Source organism: Heliangelus exortis, chromosome 3 (assembly GCF_036169615.1).
Source record: "Heliangelus exortis chromosome 3, bHelExo1.hap1, whole genome shotgun sequence".
NCBI classification, from domain to species: domain Eukaryota; kingdom Metazoa; phylum Chordata; class Aves; order Apodiformes; family Trochilidae; genus Heliangelus; species Heliangelus exortis.
This window is the reverse complement of record NC_092424.1, coordinates 50,969,580-50,985,440: the sequence shown is the minus strand read 5'-3', so window position 1 is coordinate 50,985,440 and position 15,861 is coordinate 50,969,580. Positions and strand designations below refer to the sequence as shown.

The following is a 15,861-nucleotide window of genomic DNA, read 5'->3' as shown; positions in this document are numbered from 1 at the left end:
TACTGTTATAAAGGCATTTTCCTGTGCTTTGTCAGTTGCCCATCTGTAGGCACTCACTTATCACCTCTTGCCCTCTGAGTAACTAGCAAGTCTTTCCAGGACAAGAACTTTAATTTTTGTTCTGCATACACACAGTGCTTATGACTGGGGCTCTTTAACTGGCAACACTCACAGTGTGGTTTAACCCATACGCTGTTTCGCAAATCCTTGACAAGCATGTGTGAGCATGTTTAAGTTGAACACCCCACATACTGTTATGTGAAATGTTTCTATCCTATAATGCAGCATCTTATTTGACAAAAGATTTTCAAGAACACTTGCATCCTTAAATACTGCCATATTTGGAGTTAAAATCCAGCATTTTACATACACATCATATATACCATTAGTCCAAATATGGGACTTCTGCTGTCAGAGAAACAAATGCAACAATTCTTTGTTCACTTAAGGTAATCACTGTAGCCGACACATCTAGAAACTCAGTTAAGGTTCTGGTTTGCAAAAAGTGCCATGACATTTCTGAAACAATTAAAATCCTTCTCAAAGTAATGGTGTGAAACTACGGAGAAAAGAAAGCTGAGGCACGGAGGTCATTTCAGAAGAGGACTTCCAGCAAGTCAAAATGCAGTCTCCTGAACCATGAGATAAGAACAGAAGCACAAGGAGAAATTAATGGAAAATTGAAGCCTTACAGAACTGGCAAATTTATTCTCAAAGCTGCTAGTAAAAAATTCAGGTGCAATTTACACCAGGTGTGGCCTTCAGACTTGACCAATTTCTGCAAATCAGCCACGAGTTTGGTGCTCCTACATTAGAGGATGGTGATGAAGAACGAAAGTGCAGTGAAAGAGATTAACATCACAAAACAAAAACCCCCAAAAGAATTAATTGCCTAAATACAGATCAAGATATATTTCCCCACTCAGCCATAGCACAGGACTCCGCCTAATTGCCAAGGCTCCTGTCCCTGCCAATGCTGCAATGTCAGATATCCTTGCTGTTAAACATTTTTCAACCAAAGGTAAATGATGTAGAATTGGTTAAACAGGACAGTTTAAGCAACCTTTAATACAAAAGGAAAACTAAATGTCAGACCTCAGGCTGCTGCCAGAGGGGCTAAAGAGACACGTGAGAGACCACAAAGCTCTGATAGTAACTGTGAAGACTGGCACATTCCATGTGCTGCAGTGCAACACCTCCTGGTTCACTGGCAGGGCTGAGCTGCACAGGAGCCATCCTCAACAGGACACACTTGCTCACAGCAGGGATGGAGGGAATTTGCAGGGAAACAGACCCAAGGCCCTAAAAAGGCTGAGAACACAAATAAGTGCAAGGTAGCCACTGCTAGCCAAGACATTGCACTAAAAGTTTGTGGCAAAACTGGTACCAAAAGAATGCAAAATTAGAGGAAAATGACTGAGCTGTCAGCATATAGCAACAAGGCTCAGGGAAGAGGGAATGGATGAGCTGAGCTAAAAGCTCAAGGCTCTCTCGAACTTAATGAGGGTCTGTGATTTACTTAGATACCTGAAACTGAAGCAGGGAGTGCCTTCAATTAGTGAGAATTCACAGCAGGATTCAATGGTTAAACTTTCTCTAACTTTTTTTTAATCCAAACCTTCTACATTATTGTTAGCTAACACCGCTCAAAAGGCACAGCACATTGCAATTCCAGCTGCAAAGCAAGCAGAGAAACAGGCAATGCAAGCCAGAGAGAGTAAGTGAAGTTTCAAAAGAAATGCTAAAAGAACATTTTCAGAGGATATTTTTTTTCCCTTGGCCATGGCACACTGTCTCATTAATAGTGGGATCTACACAACAGATTGGTTCTTTGCTGCTGGCTGTCCCAGCTCAGCCTCCCCTGCACCAGCCCTGGTGTTTTTGTGACTCTGGGCTGAACTGCTTCTGTGTTAAGTCAGCAGAAAACTAAGCCAAAAAAAAGGGCAATAGGTTTCTGCTGGGACGTCATGCAAAAACAGTTGAGCACAGTCTGAGAGAGGAGACAGGCAAAGCTGCTCTAGCAATGCAGGCTCAGTCTGATTACCTAGTGCATCCACAGGAGCTCTACTGGCACTTAAAAGCTCCAGATGAAGCTATAATATTATAAATATTTATTTCAGCAAAACCACTATCTTATGTGCCATTAATTCATCTTCCCCCTGTTGCACAAAGAACTATTTGCCCAGCCACTCTCTATGAGGGGAAGGGAGAGGATTTTTTTTGTTGTTGTAGTTACTTTCAGTCAAGTCCAACTCTCTGTTTCAGTTTATCACTTGGCTCTATAAACAGGTGTGCTGGCAAGTGAGGAGTTACACAGGACTGGGAAAAAGCATCTGGAGGAAGGAGGCTGCTTAAGCCACAACAGAAAATTTAAAATACCTATAGTTGTAAAACCCTGGTGCATGTTCAGGTCGTTATATTCTCCTTAGTACTGTCTACACACTTAGCAGGAGGTTCTGCTCTAAAATAAGTATGGCTTAAGTAAAAAACAAAATGCTAAATACATATAAAATAACTTTAAAATTAATAATATATAAAATATAATACAAATAATAAAGGTCGAAATATTACTTGCATACCATCACACCACCTCACAGGGGGTGATCTAGCATACATACATTAACACATTTATTCACTTACCCAGGAAATTAATTTAATTTCAGACCATGTCACAGATTTCTTATATTTCTGCTTTGGATACAGATGCACAAGGCTGAGAACCAATCTCATAGCTTATGGTCCCTAAAATGCCTCTGCTGGCCATGCAGTTCTACCACTTACTTTCAGGTATTTCCAACACCTCTTGAACTCTTTCATGAGCTTATGCAACTAAACAGCATGGCAAACCATGAACTACAATTGTTCATACAAGAATCTACAAAGTGCCAGATACAATGCAAGGAAATTATGAACTGCACGAGAACAGTGGCAAAACAGAGACACAGAATAGTGAAAATTTTTACTTTTAGCAAAAGTGACTAAATAAACTTGTTCAGCTAGTTACAAAACTGCAGCAAAGCTGTCCTGCATCCCTTCTGTCAGAATTAACCACAGCTTCACTTTTCCCGCCAAGAATTCCAGCAGCATTACAGGCTTCAGGCACCCACCCCACCAAGCAGAGTGCAGTAGGGACTGGTGCACACTCTCTCATTTTAGACTTCAGTTGTGCAGGGTAGGAGAAGTATTCAATAAACCAACAAATGTAACATGTAGTCACTACCTGTGTGCTCTGACTGGTTACCAGAAATAAGGTGTTTTTTTTAAACATGAAGCTTATAGCAATTACAACCACTGTAACAACTATTTACACTTGTGACTGCCTATGAAGTTTATTTAATAGGCCACTCTAGAAACTATTGCTTTCAATAATCTAACAAGAATCTAAAAATCCTGCTGAAGTTCCTTGCTCAGCAGAGTAAAGCCACTCTCATTTCGAAGCTCGTTTCACAGGGATTTGTGTTCTGTAAAATAAAAACTGGAAAAGAGCCTTTCTCTGGCAACACACAAAGGTTCTCATCTATTGCAGCTACACTGCTTTATTTCCCAACAAAGAAACTGGGCCAAAGACAAGCAAAGCATATAAGAGTGTTAAAGACAAACAGGTGGGATAAGAAAAGAAAAAAAAAAAAATAGAAAAGCATGAAATTCGAGGAAGAAATCCCAGTGCCTGAAGGAAGCACCAAATGAAGGGGAATCCAAATCTAAGGCGACAGTTTTTGGACTCCAAAATCTGGATCAAGATTCACGACTGCCACCATCCTACTTCTATTCAGATGATACAAAACAAATTTAGGACTTGAAGGGACTGCTCACTGCAGAAACAAAGTCACTTCACCAAGCCTATGAAAAATTTTAGCTACTTTGCTTTTCATTCCATACAGCCAAATAAATCCAAATGTGAATTAATGAAATACCAATTCTATTGTCATTAAATAAAATTATTTAGAATCCAAAATGTTCTTACTCTGAATGGATATTTGATTATTAAAGGGAAATAAAGAATCTTCAACTGTATAACAGTAGCACTGGAGAAAATAACACTTTTCCATGACACGCAAAAAAGGAAACACAAACACATGTCCAAACTACCTTGAAAGCCTCATGTTTCACCATATTTAACTTCAACGCTTCAATTTCTTACACGGGTCAGCATTTCCCTAGCTACTCCTACCTAAACATAAGAAATGAGAGCAGAATACGGAATCAAATTTATCCCAAGAATGCTTTGTGGCTAAGCAAGTATTACAAGCAGTTCTCCAACAATCTTTGCAAATTAGATGGAATTAGAAGGGCAGAGGTTAGCCAAACTGACTCTAGAAACTAATGTTCTTAATAATACCCTGAACAAGGATCTAAGAATAATTGTGTGCAATTTGCTGCTCCATTGCAAAAAAAGGATGGAGACCACTTATTCTAGGCACAAAATACTTAGGGAGATCAGAAACTTACTTCTACAAAGATGAACAAGCAAAAATGAGAAAAGAGAAAATAAATCAATATTCTTTAAAAAGCAGAAAGCCCTCAGGACAGTGGAATACATATAAATAGAGTTTTTGTTATTCAGAGAATAACAAAGTGACATTTCTTTATGCTTCTTTTTTTTGTTTTTTTTCAAAGTCAGTATGATCTACAAGAGGTTTTAATCCTTTGTTTTTTATTGATATTAATTTTGATTACTTTTTAAGATTTCTGTAGGAAAATATCACTATCTTCTTTTTCAGTCGTTAACAACTTTGTATAAAAAAACATTCTATTATCTATCGGTAAATATATAGGTTGGTTAATATAACAAAAACTATACACACACTCTATAACAATGTAAAAAACTCCCCCAGCATTTTTACAATTGCCAATTAATTTAAACATAATTATTACTTTCAAATAACTTCATTCTCTTTATGCAATTTACAGCAACCTGTAGGTATGAAACAAGCATATGCATATGTGTTTCTCTGCTAGTCTAAGGGCATAAGAAACTTCATGCATAAGAAACAACACCTTTTCAAGTGCATTGTTCCACAGGTACTGAAAATTCACTTTTAGGATTCACGTAAACCAACCTGGGTGCTCAGGACACAGAAGAGCATGGCTACAGCAATGCAAAGGCATTACTACTGCAAAGTACCAACACCTCTTTCATTTTATTAGATCTAAAGTTTAAACAGTGTCCTGGTTTGGGCCAGGATAAAGGTGATTTTCTGTCTTGTACATTTACTTTCAGCTAAGTCTCTTGTAAGCAGCTGCACTTGCTGAAATTAACAGCAAGTTTCTCAGTCAGTGTCTGCTTCTGGGACTGATAACACTCAATGTTTATAGCTACAGCCAGAGACTGGTGTGCAGAGCCAAGGCCACTGCTCAGCTCTGAGGAACATATTGCCCTTCAGAAGGAGGTCACACGTGCAGCCCTCCTTTGGGGAGGAATGGACAAGATAGATGGCCAAAATTGACCAAACAGAGTATTCCATCCCATACACATCATACTCAGTAGAAATTTGAGGGATCATGAGGGTCAATCCCCTTCCTGCTTCCCCTTCTTCACCTGTCCCTGTTTGCTTTGGCATCCTGGAAGGATTCCATCCATTTGTTTGCCTGTGGTCCTGATCCCTGCCAGCCCTTATCTGTGTGTTCCTCCCTCCAGCTCCTAACTGCTGCCGACTCCAGGAGTCCAGCCTGGACTTTCCCAGGGCTGCCCTGCAGCCTCAGTGGTGACGTGAGAGTTATTGGGGGGAAGGAGGGAGGAACGTGGTATCAATTTTCCCTGTATATTTGTATATATTTAGTAATTTTTCCTATTTATCATTACTGTTTCATTAAAGTTGTGTAGTTTAGTTTCCAACCCATAGGTCTTTCTCCCTTAATCTCTCTCCTTCCTTTATCTGGGAGGGGGATTAATAGAGAGCATCTCTCATTCGGTTTAATTGCCGGGCCAGTGTTAAACCATGACAAACACACATGACAATTTTTGTAAAAACAAGTATACTGTTCAGCCACAAACTTATTTTGCCTGCAACCAGAGCAGTAAGTTCTACATGTCTATTGTTGTTTGTGCAGGCTGAATTCTTAATATAAAAGAGTCCACCCACCCACATGCTTTCATGGGAACATGAGGACCTCATAGTAAGGTTTTACAAAGCAGCTGGACCAACCTAATGGCTCACTGCTGCCAAAATAAGGCAGTCTTACTCCTTCTTCTGCCACCTTCCCTCTTCTGTTCCTCTGCACTGGTTCAGGGACATCTGACCCCTCATTTGGCTCAGTTTGCTGAATTGCCAGAGAAATAATTCAACAGGAAAAGGGAAAGGTTTCTGCCATCTATCAAGAGAGGCCAGATGAATACTAATACAGGGAACTACAGGACACTCCTTTCAAGGCAATCTGCTTCAGCCATCATGTGGGACTGGAACATTTGAGACAAAGGGCAGAGTGAAAAGAGAAGTGCTTTGGGCTTTTTATATGTTCTCTTTAGGATTACTTAATATTAATATAAATATTTGTATAAAATGAAGTACCATTCTTGCCCTTCATTGCTATCTTATCTGTTCACTTACATCACTTTTTGTCAACTCACCAGTAAACTGCAATATAATCAACAAAATAATTACTTACCTACAAATCCTTTCTCTCCAACTAATTTAAGGGCAATTTTATCTGCCAAAACAGAAGAATTTCCATGTGCAATGTTAGCAAAAGGTCCAGCGTGAACAAATACTGGCGTTCCCTAAATGATAAAACATAATGTTAATTTAATGGATAGGTAAAAACACATGCTAAGTACTCTCGCAGACTAATCAAGATTATATATAAATTAAAAGCACATCTAATGAGTAAGCACTGTTAGATAGTTCAGGGGTGGTCTGGTATACCTCAGGTGCTTGAGACTCTATTCACTGGCAGGTCTTGATGTCAGAACCTGCTTCATTCATAGAAAGGAAAAGGACAGCAGTGCAACCTGTAGGTAATTTACATAACTTCTGACTCAGTCTTGTACTAATGTTTCGTATTTCCACTACCCTTATGCTGTGGTGGGCTATTCTGGCACATGTACTGCGTACAATCAATACAAAGTGCATCCCCGCAGACATAAATAGAGTCCAGCTCCAACCCTACTCCATCCCTCATGGCTCCTATTTTCCTGACTGTAATTGTCATTCCTGTGAAGGAAAAGTAACCAGCAGAAGCAATGGGGGTTCTAAATCAATGGCTCAGAAGCTGGAGAGGAAGAAAGTACATGGCTGGGGTGCACGGAGATGCTAACATACAATGAAAAGAGCACTCACTGCTGCTGGTCAAGCACCTGGGAGCCTCATGTGCAAAGCTGAACTCCCTGACACTAGACACCACACAAAAAATTCCTCAAAAAACTTTGAAGGTGGTGAGACACTGGCACAGGTTGCCCAGGGGAGTTGTGTTAATGCTTTTAAAAATGCCCAGCTTGTTAAAGAAAAGATAGACTTCAAAAAGATAGATGACTTCAAATTATGTCCACCAGCATTTGTCACACATCCAGTGTTAGCAGCTACTGTCAACCCACAGAATTTTAGACAAATTACTGGGCAATCTTCCTCCTTTTCTGACCAGAAACACCAACTAAGGAAGACTATGTTCCATGGATCAGCTGCAGCCCACATTCAACAGACTCATGAACCACAACTTGGAAACTGCTGACCATGTAATAAGAACTGCTTGTTCCACTAGTGTCTTAACAAAACAACTTACAGATACAAAAAATGTCTGTGATTTCCATAAAACACCAGAACAATTGGATAACATTAACAAAATACCTGTTATACCAAACAGATTTTCCTGTTTTAGTAACAATCAATATAAATCATATACAAACCCTAAACAAGTATCTGTTCTTATTGCTTTCTTTATAAGCAATTGAACATCGTTTATTCAGAGCAAAGACAGTTAACTTTTTAGCTACTGGCACATTTTTAGCCGCTTCAGGATTGTTCTAATAAAATGAGGGATTTTTTAAGATTAAGAGCAGGGAATATTCCCCAAAACCTAGCTAATTAAGCTACAACCCAAAGACAACTCTGCTTCAGACATGTTAGAGAAGAAACAGCAGTAGAATAAGTAGATAAACCAGAAACCATGCCCTGTAACATGAGGAATTATGTAGATTATTATCATCTTAACATATTGAATTAATAGATTTTAGGTAAGGTTGGGTTTTTTCAAGTTTTCTGTCTGCTAGTGACCACACATTGCCATATTGATTGCAGTTTTAAGTATTTATGCAAAAATTTAACTTGAACAACACACACTTTCAAAGCTTCCTATATTTGCATAACAAATGAATGGGAGGCGCTGTGCAAAAGAAAATATTAGCCCTACCCCAAAGAGTCTATAACTTTTGCAAATTAAAATGCAAACCACTTCCACCAATCTAAGTTTTACTTCTACTTTAATCCTGTACCTACCTCTCCTAGCGTTCAATTAAATAAGACTGCCGTTTTCAGCAACTAGATTGAAATCCATGGGATTTTTGCTGATTTGCATTCAATTACTCTCCAAGTTTAAATTCACTCTTTCAAGCCCTTAATTTCTTCTGGCAAGCAATTATGTGTGCTGTCAGCAGAGCACAGTGCACACATGGGCAGATGCAATGCACAGAAGCACAAACATGGCCAGCGAGAGGGCTGCCCAACATGTATCGTGACAGCTACATGGAGTTGGTGGGGGGGTGGGCAGAAAAGTCTCCTACAACATTCCCTGTGAAATTGTGTTTCCCAGAGTTATTCCACGCAATATGGAAAGGAAGAAACTTTGGACTGAGGGGTCCAACATCCAGAATATTAGTAGCCAAGAGGCCTCCTACCACTAACTTGGAATCCGAACACACTACTAAACCACTGGCATGGGCAGTGCTACCCTGGAGCTCTGTAATCTGCTGGAAGAAAAAGGAGAGACAGTTGAGTGATCTTTTTACAAGAGCATCCCTGGAAAAAATAATATAGTTTAAGTACTGAAGGGAATGAACTCCAGCAGAACCTCAGGAGCCTCAGGCACATTCTGGAACAGGGACAACAGTGTCCTCTTGGGCAAGTTTCAGTAACTGTGTCAGCCTGTCCTTCCCACTCTGCAGAGTGCCACTTCTTTTTCTCACACTCTTAATCAACTATATAGAGAAACAAACAGTAACACAGAGATGCTTTCTGCTGACTGTTTTCAGCACAGGAAATTTTATTATTCAAGTTTTAGTAAAAGAAAATAAACCCAGAATGTCAATAAATATGTGAAGTTATCTGGTTGCTAGAAGGATGTTTATAATACTTATTACCATCCTCCCTTCATCTTTACTCTCAGTGGCACTTTAAATGTAATTTGAGCAGTCCGCCCCAGAGCAGCCAGCCTGCAACTACAAAGAGTTGTCCAAAAGAGCAGCTGCTGTGTTACGCATGATATAAATAAATGCTAAACATTCAGACATCAGTTCTTGAGGGAACAAATCTGCCATGACAAAACATGAGTAAACACTATGAAACAATTTCATTTCATACATTTCCAACAAAGTCATCTCAATTGTACAACACTGGATCTAAGTTCTACTGAAGCCTACAGTTACTGTAGGTAGAGTGTCCTATGTTTCCCACTTTGACATATTACTGCCATTTCTGCATGAAACACTGTCAATCACTAAAGCCTAGGGGCAATATTTCTAGTGACAGAATAGCAGGGTTTTGATGGAAATCAACCCACCAAGAAACTACTTTATAAGCCAGCAAATTAAAACACACACATCAGTTCGCATATGGAAAAAGAACTGACATAAGCTGCCAGTACAGCTCCGTGCAGGATTGGCATTCAGACATTTTTGATTTATGAACTTCTAAATCTATTCTCCAGTGCATGAAGACGCCCATATGAAGCTTATGCAAATCTAGTGAGTAGGTTGTTCTTCTCCCCTTTCTTAGGACCTTAAGAAGCAACTCCTCAGACTTCCACAACTTTAAACAATACCCATCTACAGGCCCTTTCCCAGATTACAGAGGAGTGCAGCTATCTCTGCAATGGCTTCTTTCAGCTGCTGCTAACCACAGGCACTATGATTTGCAATTCACATGCTCATCAGAAATATGTCATTCCCTACAGCAGAAGAGACATTATAACACTCACCACCTCAGGGTACACTAAGATTAGTTTACCTTAAACTCTATCATGCTGGAGGGCTCTAACTCAGAGGTAGAGCACTGTGCTACATTAAAGAGTGCAAAGCAAAATATTTTCCCTGTTCCCCTCTCTCTTTTTTTTTTTGAGAAAATTTGAAACTATTACAATTAGAAGCCCTTAAAGCTATTAACAGGAATAATTTAAGATAGTTGAAGGTATTTATTCACAAAATAGGACAAGACACAAGCTTGACACTCAAGAACAGCAACAAAAGCATGGGCAGTAACAGAGCAGGTCATTGCACTTCTAGACAAGAGCAATGAAACAGCCTGAGAGGCAAAAATGAGCCAAAGCAAAGCACTGTATTAGTAAAGATTTACACAAGCTGGAGGTTTGCGTTCTTGGATAGGTACTTCACACTAGCCTGCAAGCCAATGCGTATTCAAAGATTTTGAGACTCAAATGGCAGGAGTGGACCATGAAGCAGTCTTCTGAGCTGCTTTACTCTGTTTTAAAAATTATTTCATAAGATTTTTTTTTGAAAAAATATCCTGGGGTACTCCTATCAAGCAATAGTGTTTGATGAAAGTTGTCAGATGTTTCAGCCATAGCACAGAGTAGACTAGAAAAGAATACCACTAAAAGGGCAGGAACATTATTGCATGGAAATGTGAATACAAAAGAAAAAAGCAGCAGAAAAAACCCCAACCATGCAAGTCCCAGAACCAGATGCCTATCAATCAAAAGAAACTCTTGTGACATATATAATTGCCTTTTAGAACACTACAACAAAACCACAATATTTTCTAACATAGGTGAAGTGAAAATAGAGTGATGCAGACTCAAGACTCAGAATCAAAGCTACCTTGTCACTGACACTTAATGCACACAATCTTATCCAAGGGACAATTAAATCCGCAGCTCTGGCCATGACATTCTTCATCCTGTGTGACCTCCAGCTTTTGCTACTGAATGTTATTTTAAGTTATGACACATACATATATTCCTCATACAGCCACATGAAAGAACAGGAGGAGACAATAATGAGATGGCTATAGTTAAATAATATCTGTAAATTCTAGTTTTCTAATATTCCCTGAGAGTAGGAAACTGTCCCCATCTAAGCACAAAATCAAAAAGGTAGATATCACTTAGAAATGCTGTGAAAATGAGACATTTTTACAAGCTGGGGAGTGCACTGGTATCTTTCTATATTCTCCAACTTTTTATCATACCACAAATTGCTATGAAATGTTCCAGTTATGTAATTTTGATGGTCAAACTTTCATAATAGACATTACTTTTGCTCCAAATGCTTTTGTTTTCAAAACAGCTTTATTATGTCCCCATTTTTTCCCCTCTGCCTTCCCATTACTTTCGCTAATCAGATTACTATTGAAAAGGCAATACTACACTGCTCAGTTAGAAAGTTAGTTTGTACAAATTCTGTGTTCTTTGAGCTGCTGGAAGAAAGGCCTGAACTTTGAAAGTTAAGCATAGCCACTGGAGAGAAGCACAACAAACACAATATGGAATTTTCAAGTCAGAGAAGGGCAGGCATCTTAAGCCATACTCACCTCTAATGTCTGCATTAGTGTAGGCTTAATTGCATCTTTCATCAAAACTGCCAAAGCACCTGTCACTCCCTAAGAAAACAAAAGAATCAACATTTTAAGGAAGTCAGCTCTAATGTGCAACATTTTGGATTTACATTTAAGCTTACAGTGAAAAAAAAGCAAAAAAACTTTTCACTTAACAGAAGAAAAAGGAACTGTGTTCACAACCCGGATAAGCAGTGTAACAGCACTGCATGAAGTACTTATTTAGATGGTAATTCAGGATTTTTAATATACTGTTATTTACAGAGTATGCCAGAAAGAGAAACAATTTCACTCCGAATAGACTTAAAAGGCAGTAAGTAAACATTCTTCCTATTCTGTGGAGAGACCAGAAACAGTTATTAAGTGCTCAGCATGAGGATGGTCACGGGAGCAAAAGATGAAGTGGAAGCAAAGGCTACTGAGACCTGAGAAAGCAAGAAGGCAATAACTTGCTAAACCTGCCTAAAGAAAAGACAGATGTATTTCTTTCATGACAGAATCAATAGCATGAATCAATAGCTAGCAACAACGAGAAAGGGTGTATTTCAAGACTTGTACAAATATATATGTAATAGACACAAAATAAAATCAGGTACAGAGATGACTAGGAGAGATAATGAATACATCACAAGGTTAAAAGTTAGAGGAGCCTTTCTGCTGTGATGAGAGGACAAAAGAAGCTGAGTGAACTGCTACATTTTTGTTGTAAAAAGTCTTACCCCTCCCTAAATATTTTATGAGATATTCAGTATAAATTTAAAACTGACTAAATTTAAAATAAAAAAAGAAATTACATTCATGTATACTTAAAATTCAACACCCATTTTAGAAGAAAATGGCTACAGACTGTGCAAATCTGTCACGGTTTAACGCTGGCCCAAACAAGGGCAACACCACTATCAGACTATATGCAGAGTACTATCTGGAAACCACAAGAATATATTCAAGTTTATTCCTAAATTACTTTGATTTTGATGAGAGTATGTGTTTTGTTTTGAGAGAACTACATCATGGATAGAAAAAAAAGCAGTAGAGTACACAAAAAATGAATTTAATACATTATTGTATTAAAAACAAACATTAAAACAAATAAGAATAAAATTTAAAAAAATAATAAAACCAAGCAAATATTTCCTTGAGGGAGAGTGAAGGAAAGAGAGAGAGCAGGAAAAAATATTCCTTCACTCTTCGCACTTTGTAAACTGCCACTATCTACAAACCCAAATAGATCCAGAAAGACATAATATGAAAAACTGACAGTAAAATAATATAGTTTCTCCTCTGTGAACTAGCAAAAATAGATTTCTGTTACTTTATATCTTAATTTTAGAAGGTAAGATCATATAAACAATAATATTAGAAGGGTTGGACCAGATGATCCTTGAGATCCCTTCCAAGCTGACATTCTATGATTATTTGAAAATGCAAGAATACACAAGCCTGCCAGCTCTCTATCCGAATGGCTGAGGGTCCACCACTCCTATAGAAGCAGCCTGGTGCTATTTTGTACATATATCCTACTCCTCTCATTTCAATTCAAAGCTGATGGCCCAAATGCAAGGAAAAACATGTTAAAAACACAAATGAAGTTATCATTGATTTTCACTCCCACGGACTCCTTTTTAGCTGTAGATTGTTTTAGTTGGTAAGATTATAAACCACTTATTTTAGATTAAGAACTTTAAAATGCAGGAGAAATCTCAACACTGTTTAATAAAGGTTCATTTAACTAGTATACCACAAAGTTCTAAGCTGCCAGAATACAATGCAACTACAATACCTTATTTATGTATGAATTTTCTTTTTGGGACCATGTAAAAATAACTACCACTGCCATTCCCTTTGATTTCTTGGCTTTTAGTAATTTGTGAAAGTTTTTCTAAAGTGGTCATATTTCCTGGGATATTAAATTTTAAATCCATTGAACTTTAAATCAAATCAACTACTTGCTTTATATAAGTGATTTGATTCACTTCCAATTCTGAAGCACTTAGAGAATAAAATAGCGAAGTCAGTCCCAGCTCGAAGAATTCAAAATGAAATGGAACAAATTTCAATCCTAGCAATTTCTTCCTTAAACCCCAGTTTTTAATTCTACTAATTTATCAACACAACTTCATTCTTTTTCTTGTTGATCCTAGTGCAGAATTTGAATTCATTAAAAAAAAAAAAATCAGTTTCCAACATACTCACTGAATATATCTGTAAACCTGTTTTTTTCCTACTAATTGATCAATTATCAATAAATCCACTAGCTAGGACAGAATTTCTCAGATCAGAACAGATGTTGCTTTCCACCCCCAGTGGAAGAAAATGATGCTTGTCACTAGTTTCTAGCAAATCAAAAATGTAACAGCTTGCTGTTTGGCGTCTGTCTTATGAAAAGCAGAACTGCGTACACACACTAGTTTGGAGGCAATAGGTAATAGAAATAGCTGGGAAAATTGGTTAATTTTACATTTTCTTTCTGTATTTCAGTTTTTCCATCTTCCTATCACATAAGCTATTTATCATTACACTGAAAGAGAAGGAGCTGCTAATAATTTTCAGCACAAGAACGCTTAGATAGTTTACTATCTTGCCATGTAAAAGGCAACTGTGAGCTATTCAGCTCTCTCAGACAAAAAAAAGCCAAATGCAAAAGTTTAAACCAGATCATCCAGCTGATCAATGGCAGGGTTACCTACCTGAAAGCCATGGATAAGCCCTAATGCTCATCTTGGGAAACTTGCCTAATGACTGACAAGTGTTAAGTCACACCAACTGTAGACATGATTAGGAAATTCTGTTGTCTACTTCATGCTGGATGACACCACTAGCTCATCCAAAGTAAGCATTCAAACAGCCGTTTGCTGACCCAAGCCATTTGGACTGCAAAGGTGGTTTTGGCAGATATGTAAAATAGAAAATAAAACCAGGACACTTTTTCTGTCCCTCCCCCTCATAGTATATTATGGCTGAAACCCTGTCAACTTTGCTTTCTGATAGTTCTTCACCAATTTGATAAAAACAGTGATGCAAAAAGCCAAAATATTTCTTATACATTTTAACTTGTTGGGAAAATTCACCTGCATTAGATATGCATTCTGGACACAACTCATTGTACCTGAAGTTGAAAGCAAAGCAAAAAAAAAAAAAAAAAAAAAATAAAAAGAAAAGAGTCCAATTAGCACATATGAAGTCTATCTGCCTTTCATGGTTCTTAAGCAGGTTTGGTGTCAACAAAAGTCCTTAAAGGCTAAACAGCCAATAAAGCTTTCATATCAATATGATATGACTGTTATAATAAAGTTTTCATTCCTTCATATCCCCAGACCCCCAAGCAGCTAGCAAAGAATTCTCACAATCCAGCACAAAGTCCTGGACCTGATTTTCAAAGCTATTTAAGGAATCAGATCTCCAATTCAGAGAAGGTGGATAAAATTTTATCAAAGAATTAGAGGCTTAGAGACATACACACCAATTGAGTGTGAGAGCCCAAAGATCATTAGCTTTGCTCTAATTCATTGTCAGAAGAAAGAATTAGGACTCCAAATCAAATGTATATGGACACCCAACTCTCCTGGGTTCCCTTCTGGAAAATAATACTCTTTCCATCTATCCCCCAGCCACTGAGGCAGGTGTGCTACCCAGAACAGCAAGGTCACAGCACACAAAATAAATTACACACAGGAAAGGCAAAGTTAGATGAAAAACTGAAATGCTTTCAAAGCCACTTCCAGTGGAGCACCCTCTGAAGTCTAGCAAGAGTGGAAATGAAAGCCAGCATCATATAACAGGGAAGATGATTGAGAGTAAGTACTGTGATATTAAGAGTTACACAGATTGAAAGGCAGAGAAAAACCCTTTTCTTGATATGAAAAAAAGTGAAGTACCTGTAACATCCCTTCATTTCAAACTAGAGTCTCAAACAAAATGGTAATACTTTTTTCTGCAATATCAGTTCTGTAAAAAATGAAACCTTAAACCACAAGCTGAGCACTGCAACCACTTGGGTTTAAAGTGAAGTATGTACACAATATTTCTGAAGAATCAGAGAACAAAATATATTAATCTGACAGATCATTTATAAAAGTAAATATTAAGCAGGTTTTTTTGTTTCTGGAATTATTGAAATCTAGCAGCATGGCACAGAAAGTAA

The 15,861-nt window shown here is 38.0% G+C and overlaps 1 protein-coding gene across 1 annotated transcript in view; it reads right to left on the bottom strand.

Moving 5' to 3' along the window:
- Positions 1-15,861, bottom strand: part of MTHFD1L (methylenetetrahydrofolate dehydrogenase (NADP+ dependent) 1 like) — a 150,054-nt gene that overhangs the window by 82,998 nt on the left and 51,195 nt on the right. The window contains exons 18-19 of the mRNA XM_071740561.1: positions 11,697-11,765; positions 6,607-6,718 (exon numbers count right to left, since the gene is read on the bottom strand). Of these exons, the coding sequence (XP_071596662.1) occupies positions 6,607-6,718; positions 11,697-11,765 (181 nt within the window). The remainder of the gene's footprint in view (positions 1-6,606; positions 6,719-11,696; positions 11,766-15,861) is intronic.